The sequence below is a fragment of the Callithrix jacchus genome, chromosome 20 (assembly GCF_049354715.1).
Source record: "Callithrix jacchus isolate 240 chromosome 20, calJac240_pri, whole genome shotgun sequence".
NCBI lineage: Eukaryota > Metazoa > Chordata > Mammalia > Primates > Cebidae > Callithrix > Callithrix jacchus.
This window is the reverse complement of record NC_133521.1, coordinates 47,538,048-47,558,035: the sequence shown is the minus strand read 5'-3', so window position 1 is coordinate 47,558,035 and position 19,988 is coordinate 47,538,048. Positions and strand designations below refer to the sequence as shown.

General features: G+C 57.9%; 2 protein-coding genes across 11 annotated transcripts in view; both read right to left on the bottom strand.

Moving 5' to 3' along the window:
* Nucleotides 1-367: 367 nt before the first annotated feature.
* On the bottom strand, nucleotides 368-5,683 carry MC1R (melanocortin 1 receptor). The gene has a single exon (XM_078358076.1). It carries the CDS (start codon nucleotides 2,049-2,051, stop codon nucleotides 1,017-1,019), a length of 1,035 nt encoding a protein of 344 aa, XP_078214202.1. The 5' UTR covers nucleotides 2,052-5,683; the 3' UTR covers nucleotides 368-1,016.
* Nucleotides 4,398-19,988, bottom strand: part of TCF25 (TCF25 ribosome quality control complex subunit) — a 44,995-nt gene continuing 29,404 nt past the window's right edge. For 2 of the 10 annotated variants that reach the window (XM_008986413.5, XM_054248572.2), the window contains exons 10-18: nucleotides 19,437-19,529; nucleotides 19,037-19,142; nucleotides 17,203-17,362; nucleotides 15,697-15,784; nucleotides 13,240-13,398; nucleotides 11,724-11,814; nucleotides 10,702-10,781; nucleotides 9,217-9,289; nucleotides 4,398-6,411 (exon numbers count right to left, since the gene is read on the bottom strand). In XM_008986413.5, coding sequence (XP_008984661.1) covers nucleotides 6,403-6,411; nucleotides 9,217-9,289; nucleotides 10,702-10,781; nucleotides 11,724-11,814; nucleotides 13,240-13,398; nucleotides 15,697-15,784; nucleotides 17,203-17,362; nucleotides 19,037-19,142; nucleotides 19,437-19,529 — 859 coding nt within the window. In that variant the 3' untranslated portion in view covers nucleotides 4,398-6,402. Of the gene's footprint in view, nucleotides 6,412-8,571; nucleotides 9,007-9,216; nucleotides 9,290-10,653; nucleotides 10,782-11,723; nucleotides 11,815-13,239; nucleotides 13,399-15,696; nucleotides 15,785-17,202; nucleotides 17,363-19,036; nucleotides 19,143-19,436; nucleotides 19,530-19,988 lie in introns of those variants that run through there. The other 8 variants (XM_002761276.5, XM_078358052.1, XR_013530337.1 and 5 more) reach the window with 7 other exon arrangements.

Genomic DNA, 19,988 nt, shown 5'->3' with positions numbered 1-19,988 from the left:
AAAAGGAATGTGTCCCAGCTGAGGTCACATGTGGTCACGTGGAGGACTGGGCACCTGTATCTACTCCAGCTGGGACAGTGTCAGAGTGGAGGGGACTGGGGACCTGCTGCACCTGCTCTTCCTTCCTCCAGGCTGGGCTTTGCAAGCACGGAGAGAAAGCCAAGGAGCAGAGTCGGCACAAGCCTGGCTGGGGCATCCACACCCCCAGGCACTCGGAGCCTCTGGGGCTGTGGCTTCCTCACCTGGCAAGGCGGGCCATCCTTTCTGGGACTCCTTTCTTCCCTCTCTTGACTCTCATCTCTGCCCAGCTTCCCCTCCCCTTCCCCTCCACCCGCAAACTTCAAGCACTTTCTGGGAGGGGCTAAGGTGGGTGATGCTGAGTCACATTTATTACCAGACTCCCGGCCCTGTGCTCCCAGGCACTGGTCACTGATTCAGGCATTTGCCAGAGCTGTCTGCCTGGGCAACTGGTACAGAAAAGCAGGCTGAGGACCCAGTCCCAGTCACCAGGACAAGCCTTAGAACTGGCCCTCCACAGGGGTCAGCCCCACGCCACTTGTGAGGCTCCTGCAAACCTGGTCCCTCGGCCTGAGACAGGGATTTCACTTCCTGCTGCAGGAGCGGCTGCATGACTGTGGCTAAGCCGGTCACAAAGCCCCTTCTCCTGGGGCTGCTGTGGGAGCAGCACTCCCTCTCAGAAGCTCTTGACACACATTTCCACCCAGAGACTTCACATCCCAGCTGAGGAGGGCACAGGTCCTGAGAGTTGGCAGCAAAGATGGGGTGGGATGGGTGCTGCCCAGTCATCAGAGCAGGTGGAGTGCCCCAGGAGTGGGTAGAGAATGTCTCTTCAGGAGCCCGGAGCCTGACAACTTCCCATGGTCTCCTCCATTCCCCATGACTGCTGGTGAGGAGTCCTGCCTGGAGTTTCGCATGGACTCCTCTCCCTGGTCCCAGAAGGGTCTGCGCTTCAACACTTTGGGCGATCATTTAGTCCATCCTCTGACAAATGGGGACTAGGGAGGTAAGGGACCACGCAGGGTCACACAGGAGCCAGGCCACACACTATCACCACCTCCCTCTGCCCAGCACCCCGGCCACGAGGAGCACAGCAGCACCTCCTTGAGCGTCCTTCGGAGCTCCTGGCTGCGGAAAGCGTAGATGAGGGGGTCGATGATGGTGTTGCAGATGATGAGGGTGAGAAAGACCTTGAAGTTCTTGAAGATACAGTTGCAGGTCAGGTGCTGGGGGCAGAAGACGACCAGTGTGAGATGCAGGAAGAAGGGGCCCCAGCAGAGGAAGAAGATGCCCAGCAGGATGGTGAGGGTGGCAGCACCTCTGAGGCCAAAGCCCTTGTGGGCTGGCAGCTGTCTGTTGTGGAGCCGGATGATGCCCTGGGCGTGCTGGCAGGCCCGGGCCAGCATGTGGACGTACAGCACGGCCATGAGCACCAGCATGGCCAGGAAGAAGACCACGAGGCACAGCAGGACGGCCGCGTGGTCGTAGTAGGTGATGAACAGTGTGCTGGAGAGGACACTGGCCACCCAGATGGCCGCGATGGCTCTCTGCGCCCGCGGCAGTGTCATGATGCTGTGGTAGCGCAGCGCGTAGAAGATGGAGATGTAGCGGTCCACGGCGATGGCGCCCAGGAAGCAGAGGCTGCACAGCATGGAGCTGCAGGTAAGCACGTCGATGGTGTTGTGCAGCTGCTGCACCACTGAGGCCCGGGTCGCCAGCGTGCCGGCCTCCAGCAGGAGGATGATGGCCGTCTCCAGCATGTTGCTGCCGCTCACCAGCAGGTCCGACAGGGCCAGGCAGCAGATGAAGTAGTACATGGACGAGTGCAGGTTGCGGTTCTTGGCGATGGCAGCCACCACCAGCACATTCTCCACCAAGCTCACCAGCCCCAGGCTGAGGAAGAGCCCGTCGGGGATGGACACCTCCAGGCATGGAGCTCCTGTGTGGTTAGCAGCCAGCCCCGGGTTGGAGGTGGCTGTGGGGGTGGAGTTGAGGGACCCCAGGAGTTTCCTCTGAGCTCCCTGCATAGGCATAGTCCCGTCCAGGAAGCAGGAAGGGGTCGCTGGAGGCTCCCAGGTCCCCACAGTTCTCCCCCTGCAGGTGTCCTGCTTAGCTCATGGTGCTGCTGGGGTGCCCTGGGTGTCCCCCATGCCTGCCTCATTCCATCCGGGCACACCCCAGTTCTGCCCTCACACTCACCCTCTCCTTCCTGGACCGGCCAGCTTGGGCATGGCCCAGCCAGTCCAGACACTTCCTAGCATGAACCCTCTGACCTCAGGGCATCTCACAACCAATTTGAACAAACCTGGTCCTCAGCTCCCTCCTTGCCTCTTCCCTGGAGGCTGCTCAGGTTCCCAGGACATTTCCACACCTCTGGCCCCTCCTGGCCTCTGAGACCTCTGCCTGCCTCCTGCTTCCCTGGGCCAGGGTTGGACTGCAGTCCTGGGAAGAATGGAGCCTTTCTCTGCATTTTTAAAGTCATCCTCAGAGCCCCTCCCATGAGGGCGGCCACATGATGGGCGTGTGCCTGGGATGAGTGAGTGCCCACCCCCGCCTGGCCTGCCATCAGGCGGCACACAGCGCCCAGGGAGTCCCACACAGAGCCCATCCCCTTCCCATTAAAAAACACCACCATCTGTCCAGGTCACCAGGGCCCCCGCCTGGCCACCCCTCCAGGAGTCCAGGGTTTCCCCGGGCCCTGCCCCCTCCAGAGGCTCCTCCGCCTCAGATAGTCACTGGCCATGGACAGCAGCCCCAGCCCCTAACCCCCGCTCCTTATGTCAGCAGCTCAGTGAGGACAGGGGCCTCCTCTGCTCTCAGCTGAAGCATGCATGGAGCAGCAACTCAGCTGTCAGTGTTCATGGCAGATTTGGGGGCTGTACCAGGGAGAACTTCCCAGTAATTAAAGTTCTGGAAACTGAATGGACCCTGGTGGAGACACACATCACCAGGGTGTGAGGGGCTTCCAGGCAGGGCAGAGGGTGAAAGGGCCCAATGCCAGAGGTCCCTGAAGGGGGTGATGCTTCTAGGTATCACAAAGAGCCTGAGGCCGCTCTGGCCCCTGCCCCTAAGGGCCCAGCCTCGCCTAGCCAGACTAGCAGCCCCCTTGATGGCAGCCCTGGGGCTGGGGGTGTCGCCTTCTGGTCTCGGACCAGCAGACTGGCTGGGGGCACCCTGGTGAGGCCTTCCGGACCCTTCAGTCATCTCATGGTTCATCCTCATTGGGGCACCTGGGACACTGCTCCTGCCCTCCCCCAGCAGTGCCCCTATTTCCGCTGTGGAGGCACCACAGGCCCAGCACCAGGAGCCACATCAAAGGCAGACCTCTCGCCTCCAGCCAGTGGCCGCACGTGGTGCTCTGCCATCCGTTCACAGCAGTTGGGTGTGGCCCCCAGGCCCAGCAGGGACGGTCGGGAGGGGCCGCCATGCCCAGTTCGGGCATCTTTCTGCGTTCACTCCAGGGCGCTCCTAGCACTTCCTTGCTAACACCGTGTCTGTGTTGACGAAAAACCTCCTTATGAAGGTGGAAGCAGAAGGGGGGACCAAATTACTCATCCCATTTACAGATGCAGAAAAGGAGGCAACGGGACAGGCACCGCATCAGGGTTTCAATGTTTGCACCTGCGACATCTGAGTTAGGATCCATGCTCTCTGTCACTGGCCAGCCTGCCAGTCTCTGACTGTGGAATGCCCACATCACTCACAAGCCACCTCCATGTGTGAGCACATTACTATAATATTTACTGATGCAGTATATATATTTGTTACATTTTGAATTTTGCAATTTATAAATATTTTTGCTTTAAAATTTATTTTTTTGAGACCCAGTTTCATTCTGCCACTGAGGCTGGAGTGCAGGGACCTGATCTCTGCTCACTGCTACCTCCACCTCCCGGGTTCAAGTGATTTTCCTGCCTCAGTCTCCCAAGTAGCAGTCTGGCCGCAGGTGCCCACAACCACCCCTGGTTAATTTTTGTGTTTCTAGTAAAGATGGGGTTTTGCCGTTGGTCAGGCTGGTCTTGAACTCCTAATCTCAGGTGATCCGCCTGCCTCGGACACCCAAAGTGTTGAGATTACAGGTGTGAGCCACCATGCCTGGCCTGCTTTTAATTTTTTTTTTTTTGAGATGGAGTTTTTCTCTGTCACCCAGGCTGCAGTGCAGTTGCACGATCTTTGCTCACTGCAGATTCCACCTCCCAGTTCAAGCAATTCTTCTGACTAAGCCTCCCAAGTAGCTGGGACTACAGGCGCACACCGCCATGCCCAGCTAATTTTTAGTAGAGACGGGGTTTCACCATGTTGGCCAGGATGGTCTTCATCTCCTGATCCACCCACCACGGCCTCCCAAAGTGCTGGGATTACAGCGTGAGCCACCGCACTGGGCCTAAAATGTTTTAATTGAGTACAACACACATAAACGTGCACCAATGACGAACACGCAGGCAGAGGGATGCCCCACCTGAACCAGGTACATAAGCAGCACCAGACACAGACACCACGTTCCCACCCGGCTGGCTCTCTCCGGCTAAGATTTGCCCATGCTGGTGGCTGCAATCCTCTGCCTCAGACCGTGGTGTCCATTGTGTGAACATTGGGGTGGCCTCAGACTCTGTCAATTACAGTGCTGCTGGCAGTTTGCTATATCACCTGATGGACACAGGTGCGTGCACCTGCTGGATGGCATGCAGGAAGGACATGGGCAGGGCTTCTGCTTTGGGACACTTGGTCAAACCATCTTCAGACTGGCAGACCTGGGTCTGGCAGCACACACAGCTCATTTGGACAGCGTGCCCTGCTCACACCTCCACAGACCTGCAGTCTGGCCACACCCACACAGCCTCACCTCAGTCCAGCCTTTTGCCTCCCATGGCCTTTGCTGCCTCATGCTGTGCTTCCAGCTGAGCACAGGGGAGAGAAGGGTTCCAGATGTGAGGAGGAGGCTGAGCCTGGCTGGGGAAGGCAGACGGCCCCCTGGCATGAGGGGCCATGTCCCTGCATAGGAGTCCCTGGACATCCATACACTTCACAGACCCAAACCCCGCTCCCCTGTGGCCATGAGCCGGTGAGCAGCCCTATCCCAGCCCACTGCATCCTCACATTTCAGGGATGTTCACATTCGCATCTCCATAATGAGGCCTTTGAAATAGATGGTGGTTAACCCCAGCCTCCACCCCAGCCACCCAGCCTGGGACTTCAAAGGGCATGAGAATCAGGCAGCCCGTTTCCTGCCAGGACACAGCTGGAGGGCATCAGAAGTGGATGACCCTGCCACAGGACTCCCACTGTGGTTCTCATTGGATGTGCCTGTCGGGGCACTGTGGGAAGGAGATGAGGTACAGATGAGCTGGAAAAAATCAACATTCTGATTCGTTATGGTCATGGGGGAGATAAATTAGCCTCAGGACCATCTGTGATTAGATGGAATCAGATACTTCTACAGCTAATCCTATCTGTTTGGATCTCCTAGTGCCCCTGGAGATGTTGCGTGTGGAGCGGCAGGAAGACACATGGGGCCGGCGTGCCTGCTCACCAGGGTCGTGGTGGACGGTGCCTTCCCACGGGCAGAGGCATGGTCCCATGGAGCACTTCCCACAAGGACGTTTCTGGACTGGGGTCCCATGAGGACAATGAAGACAGATGCCTTCCTGGGTTTGTTCCGTGTCTGGCACCCAAGGTCTGCAACACCCACACACATACGCGTGTGCACACATGAATATGCACACACGTATGCATGCATGCAGTGTGCGCCCAAGGGCTGCAGGGAACCCAGCTCTGTAGCCCAGGGTGCCTGTCCAGCTGCAGCCACCCACAGGGAGGTGGGGGTCACCACTGGACCAACAGTCCCGAGCTCTTGGGCCACCGTGAGTCTGCCTCTGGGTCCCAACATGGTGGGCTCCAGTACAGCTCCCAAGGACAGCCAGGCCCACAGCCCGCCTCAGCCCTTGGCTCAGGGGCCATCAGTTTCCTTTGAACCGGGGGTGGGGGGTGGGAGGGTGGGAGGTGCCTGCGTTGAAGACTCTGGGGCGGGGGACTGGCTCAGTGGAAAAGGGCCCAGCTGGGGAAGCCACATGTGCCTCAGGCTCTCACTGGGCTCAGCAGGGCCAGGGAGGAAGCAGGATCCACGATCCCCCACAAGCATGGCAGAGGCCAAGCCTTGAGAGTAGTCTTCGGGTCTCACGGTCATTAGGAACAGGCTCAGCGGCAGCTCACGACATAACCCCAGCAGCAGTGCCAAGGCGTCAGTGACCCAGCCACCTCTCAGGACAGCAGGTCTGGGCTCAACCTCTGCTGCACTCACTGTCCCTGGAACACCGGCTCTTCTTTGACTCCCAAGCACAGGACGGCTGCTGGAGCTCCAAACACCACATCCCCATGTGGGTGGACTCAAGGCATCTGGAAGGAAGAGGCAGGAACCCAGCTCTCCTTGCTTGCCTGTCACTTTCAGAGAACAAGCCCCTGAAGACTCTAGCAGTCCCCCCATCTCAGTGGCTGAAGCTCATCACAGGCACCTGGCTGTGGAGGGCAGGGAACCAAGGCAGACTGGGATGATCCCGGCCACCTTCCCTGGAGCTGAGTGCAGATCCCCAAAAAAGCCAGTTATGCTGGCATGGAAAAAAGGGTGGGTGAGATGCCGGGAGGGCCCCCGCTCTGCACCAGCCTGTGCTCCCCAGAGCCTCCCGCTGACCACAGACATCATTCCCTTGCTGCAGAGAGGAAGGAGGCTGCTGCACCATCTCTTGCTGCAGCATCTGGGGAGAGGAGCGCAGCAGGCTCAGGATGTCACAGCTGGCACCCCGGTGCACCCCTCCAAATGGCCAGCCCAGCTCGAGGGCTGCACCCTCAGGCCCGCATCTGAGACGGGCACACAGGGCTCACCCCTCAGGCCGCCTCTTATCACAGACAGGGGGCCCTCACTGTCCCGGGGAGGGTCCTGCACCCTAGGCTCCCAGCTGGGAAATACTGAGCAGTCAGGCGACACCAGGAAAAAGATGTGCTCACAGACCTCAGTGGGCCCTTGATAGACGATGATACAGTGATGGGGCTTTCTGGGAGGTGGGTCCATGGACCAGGACCCAGCTGGGGCCAGAACATGTCTCCTGCCTCACTGGCTGCCCTCCTCCCAGCCCCTTGTGCTTGCTGTCTCCTGAGGGTGAAAGATCAGGGTGCTGTGGGGTGCAGGGGACAGAAACCCTGGTGCAGCCATGACACTTCATGTTCTCAGTCCTTCCAGAACCATGCCGGCTTCTGATTTCGCCTGGCTGCACCCTCTGTCCTCCTGCAGCTGCAACACTGCGGGATGTACAGGTTCTGGACACCACCGCTCAAGTGTGCCCAGACCTGCTCCAGCTATGCCCCTCTCCAGGCTGGGGGCTCGGTCAGAGTGGCCCATTCACCCCCAGACCGAATGTCTCCTGATCTTTGCCACACCACCCTTCAGAGCTGCCCATGAACCTCTCTTTCCAAAACATGCTCCTGGGGCTTCTCCTTCAATTCCAGGCACTGCCCTTAAGTTTTCTAATAAAATTATTTTGGCCAGGCACGGTTGCTCACACGTGTAATCCCAGCAATTTGGGAGGCTGAGGCAGGTGGATCCCCAGGTCAAGAGATTGAGACCATCCTGGCCAAGAAGGTGAAACCCCATCTCTACTAAATACAAAACTTGGGCCAGGCACGGTGTCTCATGCATGTAATCCCAGCACTTTGGGAGGCTGAGGTCGGTGGATCACCTGAGTTCAGGAGTTCGAGATTAGCCTGGCCAATATGGTGAAACCCTATCTCTAATAAAATACAAAAATTAGCCAGGTGTGGTGGCAGACATCTGCAATCCCAGCTACTCAGGAGGCTGAGGCACGAGAATCACCTGAACCCAGGAGGCGGAGGTTGCAGTGAGCTGAGATTGCGCCACTGCACTCTAGCCTGGGTGACAGAGTGAGACTCTGTCCCAAAAAGAAAAAATACCGAAATACAAAACTTAGCTGGGCATGGTGAGTGTCGTGGCATGCGCCTGTAGTCCCAGCTACTTGGGAGGCAGAGGCAGAGGCAGAATTGCTTGAACCCAGGAGCTGGAGGATGTAGTAAGCCGAGATGGCGCCACTGCACTCCAGCCCAGTGACAGAGCAAGACTCCGTCTCCAAAAAAAAAAAAAAAAAAGATGTCTCAGACTCCACAGATGGTGGCGTCCAGCCAGAGGACCGCAGCACATCAGCTCCCATCGGCTTGGAGGAACAAGACTGAAGGCAGGCTGCAGCGTAGGGGACTCCCTGCTCCAGTCCCACCCTGAAACCCTCTACCAACAAGGAATGCAGCTGTCCATGAACCCAGAGCAGGCTGAGGAGGACCAGCCCCAGGGCCCTGGCGTTCAGCAGGGACTTGCCCTGAAGACACTGTGGGTCCCCTTCTCCACCATGTCCCAGATTCTGGGAGCAGAGGAAGCACGTGGCCTGGGCCCCGCCTCACTCACAGGCCACTGGGAAGAGACTGGACTGAGTGATTGGAATCTGAGGGCACTGGACACACTCAGTGCCTGGCAAAGAAGAGCGTGTGGACAGCAGAGCATGACCCATTTACATTTATAGGAGACACAGCGGACCAGGCCGGCAGTACAGTCAGCATCTCTACTTCAGGGAGCTGGCCAATTCCGACCAGCACAGAAATCAGGAACGTAAGTGTACAGCTTCCAGGCGCTCTGCGGACGCTCAGTCCCACTCCCCCTCCCCCTCTGCGTCGTCCTCGTGGGGCGCCTCTACGTCGTTGAGGTGGAAGTTGGCCATCATGTCGCGCACAGCCAGCATCAGCCTGTTGAGGCCCTGGTTGCGGTTCAGACCCCCAGCCACTCCTTCCTCGGGTCTCTCCCCCTGCAGCAACGGGACACGTCTAAGCAGGGGGCGTCCATGCTGGGACTCGGAGTCCAGGGCCCCGGCAGGAAGGCACCGTGGAGCCCCAGGTGGCCCTTGCCCCAGCGTCAGACCCTGAAGCCTCACCAGGTCCCTGTGAGGAGAGGAAGCTCTCAAAACCAAAAGTAGCGTCTAGGCCAAGCCAGGCCCAGACAGTGGGGTCAGGATCAAGCCCGGCTGGCTCTGCATCAGGCCTGGCTGCTCCCATCCGAGCAGGCCCGGCTCGAGGGCTCCAGATACTTGCACTGGAACCTATGTGCCCACACCCACCAGGCAGGCAGTATCTGGGACCAGCCCAACCTACCTCCGCGGTATAATTTGGCAACAGGGACCGGAAGAAGAGTGCAATCGTGTTTCCACGGCTGATGGGACTTAGTCTGAAAGAAAAAAAAAGTCAGAAATGAAATGGGACCCAATCCAACTCCTAGGGCTGCCTGCCAGCTGCCTCCCTGCAGGGACATGGAGGGGCCCCACCCACGGGCAGAGCACCATAGCTGAGGACAGGCCCTGGATTCCCACAAAGCAGAGATCAGGCCCTGGGTGGGCAGTGAGGCTTCCTCATCAGCTTGGGGTGAGGCTGCCGACAGTGGGAACAGGACAAGGGGGACCAACTCAGCCGAGACAGACACGGAGTGCACAGCAAGGCTCTCGTGGCCGCCATCTGCCACCGCACAGGTGCCCTGCTTGGAAAAGCTGTAGTTTCAATGCCTCCTTCAGCACTGAGGATTTGAGAGCAGACTCCTGACAGGAAAGCGGAAGCGTGAAGATCCTGTGTCACGTGGACACCCTCCTGGGGGCATCACTCCACAGGATGCCGAAAAGCCCAGGCCTAAGCAGCTCTGGGAAGGCCGAGACACTGTGGTCCACAGAGGGGAACAGGACAAACCTGTGAGGCAGCCACATACTGCAATTCCTCAGTGCTACCAACCCGCTCCTGCAGAGATCATTCATCACAGCCGCTGCGTGGGTGACAGGCCCTCAGTAAGGCAAGTGCTCTCAAGGCCACAGGAAAGGGAAAAAGCCTTTCAATGACCCAGATGCTGAAGCCACCCCAGACACACACCAGCAGCCTGCTCCCCGGCCCGGCCACGGGGCTGTATGCGCTGCTCCTGGCACAGGCCTTGGCACATAGCAACTCTGCTGTGGAACATGAATACCCCTCTCCCCGCTGAGCCTGGGGAAGCCACATTCTTCTGTGTCTCAGCACACCAAGCCCTCCTTCCTTACTACAGTTTTTGCTGTTTTTTTTTTAGATGGAGTCACGCTGGCACCCAGGCTGAAGTACAGTGGTGCAATCCTGGCTCACTGCAACCTCTGCCTCCCAGATTTCAAGTGATTCTCCTGCCTCAGCCTTCCAAGTAGCTGGGACTACAGATGCATATCACTATGCCCGGCTAAGTTTTGTATTTTTAATAGAGATAGGGTTTCGCCATATTGGCCAGGATGGTGCGGTTTTGATTTTACATTTATTTCTAGATCCTAAAATTCACATGTTTTCCCCACATCACTGCACACCTGCTTCCACTGTGTTACTCACACCTGCTATAGAGCCTGACACGCAGGCACCTGTGCATCCGAAGGAGACGAGAAACAACGTGGCTGCAAAGGCAGAGCTGTGACCCCAGATTACACTGTCCCTCCCCCCTTCCTGTTAAGGGAAAGGCCTGCCTGACCATGTGCCCCAACTCTTAGCACCTATCCCAAGCTGGCAGCCAGTCCCTGTGAGCCCCGAAGTACTGACCTTACTTAGCTGCACAAGCCAAGGAGTGAATGGGGAGGTGGGAGGTACCTCTCGGGCCTGACGTAGGAGTAGATGGTGTCCGCAGGAGGCAGAGGGTCAAACCCCATCACAGACTGCGTGGTCACGTCCTTCAGAAAGGGACACAAAACGAAGATGCTACAGATGCTGCCGGGGGCCTCTGCCTCTCCCAGCAGAGTCCTGCAGTCGGCTCCAGCAAGGACTGGGCGCATCTGCTGAGAGACAGCCACAGAGTCTGACAGAAACGGCTGTGCTTTTTGTGCCAACAAACTTTGGGTGAGGGTGGGACCGCCCTTCTGCCACCAGGACACTCACAGGAGTGGAGGTGCACCGGCACAGCGTCTGCCCTTCTCACGGGGGTGTGTGGTGGGAAAGGAAGGGGGTCACGTGCTGCTCACGCCTGCCAAGATCTTCACCACAGGTCAGAAGCTCTCACTTCAGCAACTGCAGGCTACGGGGACCCTGGGCCACCCGAGGGTCACACAGCTCCTGGTGCACTCCCTGCCCCGCCCCTCAGCCCCTCTAGTGATGTGAGTCAGAAGCTCACAGCCCCAGACAAGGCCAGCCATGCCAGTCACCAGGATCTGCAGAGCAGCCAAAATTAAACCAGGAGGTGCTAAGCTGTCCTCAGCGACGGCCCCTGGGCCTGTGACCCGCTGACTTGCTGGTTTCTCACTCATTCTGTCTTATTCCTTAACAACGGTATAAAGTCTTTAGGTTTTGAGTCAGAAACAGAACCTCCAGCACAGGAGGGCAGAGCAGGACTATAGCCCACGGACTACAGAGCAGCCCCCACAGCTGCACCCGCAGTCCCAACCACGGATGGAGCAGCTCACCAAGGTGACTACTCAGCTTGTGCTCAGCCCCAAAGGATTTCTCTCTCATAACCAAGCCTCTGAACCCCAGCTGCCAGGAAGGGAGGAGCCCCTGCCGTGGCAGAGCTGGGCTGTGAGGGGCTCGCACCGCGCACGCCTGCGTGTGGGCTGCCAGGAGACACAGGGGCAGTGCATGTGACTGGCTTACACAAAGCTCCCATTTCAGCCTCTCCTTACCGGGGGCAGGGCAGCAACGGCTTCCTTGATCTCAGACAGGACCACGTGGCGCTGGATATTCCTGGGTGCGCGCTGGTAGAGCAGCTTCCGCCTGAGGCCCGGGAGAATCACGGCACAGCAGAGGAAATGGTGACGGCCACAGCGCCAGGCCCCGCCCCACCCCTGCCCAGCACTTGCCACTGCTCTGCATTTCTAGTGGCGCCAAAAACTGCACATTTCACTTCTCAAGCAGAGGCAGCACAGCTGGTCCCTGGCCTGCAGTGAGGGAGGCTCTTAGGGGCCAATCCCAGCTGCACGGCCTGACTCAGTCTCTCCAATCAAAAAACAAGACTGATTGGAGCCGTGGCCAGTGGCTTCTTGTGGGAATTCACTGAGTTTGTCTACATGAAAAGACACCTGGGCAGGTCACCACTGTCACTGCTACAGGCACAGGCACTGGTCCCTGCTTGAAGTCACTCTGGGAAGGCAGCACAGGGAACAAAATGCTTTCCTATCCACGAGAAATGTCTGGTCCAGCCTGGGCACAGTGGCTCACACCTGTAATCCCAGCACTTTGGGAGGCCGAGGTGGGCAGATCACATGAGGTCAAGAGATCGAGACCATCTTGGCCAACATGGTGACACCTTGTCTCTACTAAAAATACAAAAAGTAGCCAGTCATGGTGAAATGCACCTGTAGTCCCAGATACTCAGGGGAATCACTTGAACCTGGAGGCAGAGGTTGCAGTGAGCCGAGAATGCACCAATGCACTCCAGCCTGGGCAACAGACTGAGACTTCGTCTCAAAAAACAGAGCAAGAAAGAAATGTCTGGTGCATTGGGGAACACAGACACACGGTGCAGTGGGGAACACAGACACACGGATGGGGCTCACAACTGCCAACGGCTGGGGCACTGGCACCTCTTAGGCACCCCCGGCACAGCCTCACATCCGAGGCACACAGACTTGACTGTGGAGGTGCAAATGGCTGCCACTCCCACGTGGTCCACACTGAGCCTGGCCACAATGGTGGGCAGAATCACGGTGCTGACACACCGAACTAGCATAGGGCCGAGGGCACAGGCACACCAGACAAGGACAGGCAAGAGGCTGCCTGCCAAATGCAGAGCACCAGGGTCCAAGCCTCTGACACGCTCACATGCAGGACAGAAGACTCGCTCTCAACTCTGCCAGATTTATTTACCCCAAACATGCTGGTGTGAGAGACTCATCAGCACCCCAGCTGATGTGGAAACACCACACAACCAGAAGCTACCACTCCAGCCCTAAGCACCGGAAACGCCAATTTGTGACCTGTGCTGATGCCCACAGCTGCCTCCCAGGAAGCCTCTGGGACAGGACAGGGCTGTGCTCCCTGTTAGGCTCCACATGGGCCCCATGGCTGGCCACACTGCAGGGGAGGCCAAGCTGCTCACAGCTCTCCTTGCCTCCCGAATCTGAGGTCCCTGTGTCTGGGATGAGAGCCCCTGAGGAGGGGGAGTGGCATGGCTGCCCCCTGTGCAAGCCCTTAGCTCACCTGTGCTCGCAGGCTTCCACTGCAGGGTCTCCGGCGTCCACTGCCTGAAGCACCCTGTGGACGTTCTCCTCCAGCCAGCTCATGGTGGTGGGCTCTTTCCAGAGAAAGTGTGACCTCCCGAGATACAGGCTCACCAGCTGGCTCAGGGCAGGGGGCTGGCTGGAGGAGAGCAAGGTCTGTGAGCAGAACACTTTCCAGGCCAGCAGAGCCCCAGGGGCAGACCAGAGGTGCAGGGAGGGCCCTGTGGGCTGCTGGAACCAAGAGCGTGGGGCTGGGGCACACAAGTATGTGCCACGGCCTCTAACACACTGTCTGTGTTCTTTAGGAAGCACAACTGACTCCACAGAAATGTGAAAATATAACCAGGTTAAGCCCATCTGTGGGCACACAGGGCAAGCCCTGGACGCCACATTGGCTCCTGAGGGCTGGGGGTGGACCTGGAAGTCACACTGGCTCCTGACTGCTGGGGGCGGCCCTGGAGGTCACACTGACCCCCGAGGACTGGAGGAGGACCTGGAGGCCACACTGGCTCTGGGGGAGGACCTGGAAGTCATACTGACCCCCGAGGGCTGGGGGAGGATGTGGAGGTCACACTGGCTCTGGGGGAGGATGTGGAGGTCAAACGGACTCCTGAGGGCTGGGGGAGAATGTGGAGGTCACACTGGCCCCCGAGGGCTGGGGGAGGACCCGGAGGTCACACTGACTCCCGAGGGCTGGGGGAGGACATGGAGGCCACACTGGCTCTGGGGGAGGACGTGGAGGTCACACTGGCCCCCGAGGGCTGGGGAAGGACCTGGAGGTAACACTGACTCCCGAGGGCTGGGGGAGGACGTGGAGGCCACACTGGCTCTGGGGGAAGATGTGGAGGTCACATTGACCCCCGAGGGCTGGGGGAGGATGTGGAGGCCACACTGACCCCCGAGGGCTGGGGGAGGACCTGGAGGCCACACTGGCTCCTGCGGGCTGGTGGGGGACCTGGAGGTCACACTGGCTCCCGGGGGCTGGGGGGGGGACCTGGAGGTCACACTGACCCCCGAGGGCTGGGGGAGGATGTGGAGGCCACACTGGCTCCCAGGGGAGGATTCTGTGGTACTTTCTCCTGTGCTTGCTCCCTCTTCATTATTTTTTTGAGACTAGGTCTTGCTCTGTCACCCAGGCTGAAGTGCAGGAGCATAAACAGCTCATTGCAGCTTCGACCTCCTAGGCCCAAGCCAACCTTCCACCTCAGCCTCCCAAAACACTGGGATTACAGGTGTATGCCACCATGCCCAGTACCCTCTTTATGAGCCTGGGTTTTAAGCTGAAGGCTGCTCACCTGCCCCACTGGGGCTTTTCCACACATCAATGAGGGCTCCAGAGCCCTCCCAGGTGGGATGAAAGTCCCCGTGGTCCCTATCACAGTCCCTCCTGCTGCTGGGAGGAGGTCCCTCAAGGCCTCTCAGGATGAGTGAAAATGGCTCCCAGGCTCCGAACCCACAGACACCCCATAGATGGGCACCCCCTCAGACAGGTACTCCACAGATGGATACCCCACAGACAGATGGACACCACACAGACACCCTACAGATGATCACCCCACAGACAGGCACCGCACAGATAACCCACAGACGAGTACCCCATAGGCGATCACCCCACAGATGGGCATCCCACAGATACCCCAGAGACAAATACCCCACAGATGGGCATACCATAGATGATCACCCCAAAGACACCTCCAGGTGGACACCCCACAGATGGATACCCCACAGACACCCCACAGATGGGTACCCCACAGATGATCACCACACACCCCACAGACAGGTACCCCATAGATGGGTACGCCACAATCACCATACAGACACCCCACAGATGGACACCCAGCAATTACCCCCACAGATGGGCACCCCACAGACACCCCATAGATGGACACCCCACAGACGATCACCCCACGAATGGGCATCCCAGACACCCCATAGAGACACCCCACAGATGGGTACCCCACAGACGGATACCCCAGAGGCAGATACCCCACAAACAGGCATCCCACAGGAGGATACCCCACAGATGATCACCACACAGAAAGACACCCCACAGATACCCCACAATCACCCCACGGATTGGCACCCCAGAGACAGACACCCCAGAGACAAGTACCCCATAGATACCCCACAGATGGGCACTCCACAGACACCTCACAGATGGGTACCCCACAGTCATCCCACAGATGACCACCCCACAGATGGGCACCCCACAGATGGGCACAGACCTTCACCCCACAGACACACCACAGACGGGTACCCCCACAGATGGGCACCCCAGATACCCCACAATAACCTCGCAGATGGGTACACTACAGAGGGGTACCCCACAGACGATGAGCCCCACAGCCACCGTACAAATGGGTACCCCACAGATGATCAACCCACAGCCACATCCCACAGACAGACACCCCACAGACGGGCACCCACCACTCTTTACCTTATCTCAGCATTGGGTCCAAAGAAGGGATGAGTGGACACAGTGGCATCGGGCCGCACGCTGCAGTACTCGAGCAGGGGCAGGAGGACTGTGGGAGAAGCAGAGGCTCTGTGGGACCCCTAGGCCCACAACCCAGCCACTCCCAGCCCCCAAGGTGGTAAGGGACACGGTAAGGTCTTTGTCACAGACACAGCTGAGTGCTTTCAGATGGAGGAGCGTGCAGGGCCAGCGACTTGCTTCTGGCTGGCACTCTGAGTTGCTGCTGCTGGGGTGCCCAGGTTCTGAGGCGGGGGTCTCCTCACACCAGCCCCCAGGAGCCTCCCAGCACCCCCATCTGCATCTGAGGAAGACTCACCCACCACCCTCCACACATGTGGGGCTGGTTCTAATCACAAAGTCCAGACCCCATGGCAGGCTGGTGGGAGCAGAGGCCACCTGTGCCCAGTAGAAGGGCTAGCACCACAGGACTGGGTTGAGGTCTAGGCCGCCATGTGGGAGCATGGGCCCCCAGGGCAGAGCCTGTCCCACCCATGCCTGCAGTGATGTCCAGTGCTCTGAGATAAGTGGCGGTGGCTTCTTGGGAGCCTGCCTGCCTTCAAAGCAGGTGCTGACACTACAGCTCTGTCACACAGCACACGGCCTCCACCCCGTTCCGACACTGCTACACTGAGGGACGCCGCACAGGGCTGCAGAGGAGGACAAAGGTGCTTCTTAGGCACAGATGAAACTTTTGGGGTCAGTGAACAGACCGAGGGCTTGCCAGGCCCCTCTGGTTGGCACATTTCTCTGCCTGTGCTGGAAGCTGCCCAAACCCATGCTGTGGGCTTCCCTGGGGCCCAGACAAAGCTCTAGAAATCCACAGAACCAATGAGGTGCTGCTGTTCCCAGGACGTGCTAACAGAAGGTGAGTGGTCATGCCACGTGTCACATCAGCTGCAGGCAAATAATGCTCAGCCCCCACAGCCCCTCAGAGGAGCCCCGTCTTAAAAAGAGATGTCACACATGCTGCCTGGCAGGGGTCAGCCCCACTGTGCCCACCCCATTTGTGCGGATGGAGAACACCCAGACGCAGTCGGGGCTCAGGGGCTGTGCAGGCTGAGTGTGTCTGAGCAGGACCGGCCTCCACTGCACATCCCAGCTTGATGCTCAGCACAACCCTCTCCGCCACGCCTCGGCACCTCCGACACTCCCTCTGTTCTCCTCCCCAGCACTGACACAATCCGTGTCTAGCACTTCCCAGCCAGTCCCGTCTCTGCACCCTACTACACAGCCCAACAGGGTAGGATGGCTGCCACCTCCTCGTGGCTGGCATGGCACGCAGCAGGTTCCCAGATGGACCAACCATCTTTCAAGTTTGGTAGGGCAGGTTTGCAGGCCCTACCAAAGAATGTACATTTCTGAAGGTGCAGGGGAGGTCAGGGACCTGGCCTCCACCACCAGGAACACCAGCCCCCACCACCATGGCTGACAGGACACACCCGCCCCCCAGCAAGATGCAGCACTCACCTCCAGGGAACATGGTGAGCGCCTGCTGTATCCAGAGCGAGGCCTTCTCCCTGGCGGAGCTCTGCTCATGCTCAGGGAGGTCTGTCTGCTGGCTCAGCAGGAAGTACGCCAGTGGAACAGAGAAGGCAAAATTTGGGAGTTGCGACAGGTTCCGATGAGCCTACAAGAGACACAGAAACAGAGTGGAGCCTCAAGTCAAAAAGACAAAGTATGTGAGTTGGCAGATGCTCTGATGCCACCATGAGCCCTGCCAGGAGTAGGTAGATTCTGCCGGCAATGCGAGGGCCTCTTCTCAACTTAGTAAAAAGACAGGCCGGCCGCGGTGGCTCACGCCTGTAATCCCAGCACTTTGGGAGACCAAGGCGGGTGGATCACGAGGTCAAGAGATTGAGACCATCCTGGTCAACATGGTGAAACCCTGTCTCTACAAAAATACAAAAAATTAGCTGGGCATGGTGGCGCGTGCCTGTAATCCCAGCTACTCAGGAGGCTGAGGCAGAAGAATTGCCTGAACCCAGGAGGTGGAGGCTGCAGTGAGCCGAGATCGCGCCATTGCACTCCAGCCTGGGTAACGAGCAAAACTCCATCTCAAAAAAAAAAAAAAAGATAACTTACACACCCACCTGGGGGAATTTCCACACGCAGAAGAGAGAGGATACGGAGGGCCTGAGGAGTCACGGAGCGTGAGTAAGGGGGCTACAGGGAGGGAGGACCCCACCTGCCACAGGGGCTCCTCTTTGAAGCTGAGCAGTCAGTGCTCTCAATGTGAAAAATGCACAAAGCACGAACCAGCGAAGACGAGAGCAGCCTACCACCGTGAGCACTTCTGCCTTTCTCAGCAGAAGCCACACACCTCAGACATGCGACTCACTGCCTCTTCTTCTATCAAAATAGGATCCCAGACTCACAGACCTTAAACACCATGATCCACATTCTCCTGTGGCCCCATTTTGGGGGATTCCCTGAGGTTTCCCTGCACCTACTTTTTGTGAGATCCAGGGATTTCTATAAACCACATTCCCAGAGGTGAGATTCCCTGGCCAATGATGCCAAATGCTAAACAGTTCAAAGTAACTTACCCACTTTCATTAGGCACGACCATGTGCTATGAAAAAATTCAACACAATCAGAGAAGGTAAGAGCTGCTATTGCCTACTCCCCAGCCCTGGGCCCTGCTGGAGGTCAGCATGACAAAAAAATTCAACACAGAAAAAGAGAAGGTCAAGAGCTGTCATCACCTGCTCCCCAGTCCCGGGCCCTGCATGACAAAGTCTCATGTGTCCTTCCAGGTAAGTGGCACCCAGAGGAACATAATGGGAGCCCAGGGGTCAGTTTAAACTTTCTAGGAGCTGCGTTAAAGAGAAAACAGGTGAAATTAACTTTAATACATGATACCTAACCCAATACAACTAAATTATCACTCCAAAACCTGTCTGTTCCTGGTGGCAGAGTTGGGGGTCTCTCTTGCTGTAGTCACTCCCCTGGGACAGGCTGTGCTGGGGGCAACCCTCCCTCTGCCTCTCGGCTGCCTCTTCCTGCCCCCCCACCCACGAGGAGCTCAGGTGCTGCCACTTTCTCATTACTAGCACCAGGATTGTAGCAGGCAGGTGTACACACATTTGAGGATCTGACATAAGGCTGCTGTAATGTCCCTACGAAAACCAGATTCCACTCCGCAGACACTCAAGGGAGACAAAAAAGGCAGGAGGATGTGGTTCTATTCTTGAACAATTACCATTTTATCCCCAAACTATCCCTTGAGCACACAGACACCAAACCAGGAAAACGGAAGTAGATGTCTGTCCCCCCAGGGACCCACCAGGCTACCACCTACCTCCCACTCCTGGAAGAGGCGGATCAGATACTCGTAGTTCCGGGCCCGCAAGGCCAGGTGGTCAATGAGCAGCAGCATGCAGAGGGGGTCCTCATCCGGCTCGAGACTTCCGGAGGCAACGCAGGGAGCACAGAGAAGGAGAACGGGGCGCTGTCAGTCTGGGAGTGGGCCGGAAGCAGAGCAGGGAGCAGAGCGAAGGACAATGGGGCGCCATCAGGCTGGGAGTGGGCCGGAGGCAGAGCAGGGATCAGAGTGAAGGACAACGGGGCGCTGTCAGGCTGGGAGTGGTGAGGAGGTAGCGTAGGGAGCAGAGCGAAGGAGAACCAGCAACCACTAGGCAGGGAATAGGCCTGCAGCCAAGGTGGGGAGCACAAGCAGGTGTGGTGGAGCAGCCACTCACCTGAGGATGAGCTTGCAGTACTCCAGTGCGGTGCGTGGGCAGCCTCGCTTCTCCAGGAAGCTCATCTGCTTGTAGAGGGCCAGGTAGAAGCTCCTAGATCCACAAAAGTTCCACATGAATTAGAGCAACACAAAGCAGAAAGCCCTGTGGACAGTGCTGCGGCCAGTACCCGCTCCACCCTGCCCTCCACGAAGTGCCAAGGGTGCTGTTCTGCTCTCTGGGTTCTGCTGGCACTTCCTACGTGCCCAGCACACAGCGATCCGTGTCTGGAGAGGTGAGCACTCTCCTTGTCCTTTACAGAGTTACACACAAATCTGCATACTGAAAATCAAACCTCTTTGAAATCTTTATCTTGTTTCTTGTTGACTATTTATAATTTGAGGGGAGAGTTAAAATCTCCTGCTACATTATGGCAAATTAGATCTTAATTTATTCTCCAATCTCAACAGTAGCTCACAGCACTCAGGATGGACACATGGAGCCTGTGACTTCTGCATCCAGATCCTGCTGGGCTGCTACTTCTGTCAACAGCCCACTGTCCCTTTTATGCCT

Excerpts from the sequence above, each read along its gene's own strand:
- MC1R (XM_078358076.1), bottom strand. The coding sequence starts at position 2,051 with ATGCCTATGCAGGGAGCTCAGAGGAAACTCCTGGGGTCCCTCAACTCC.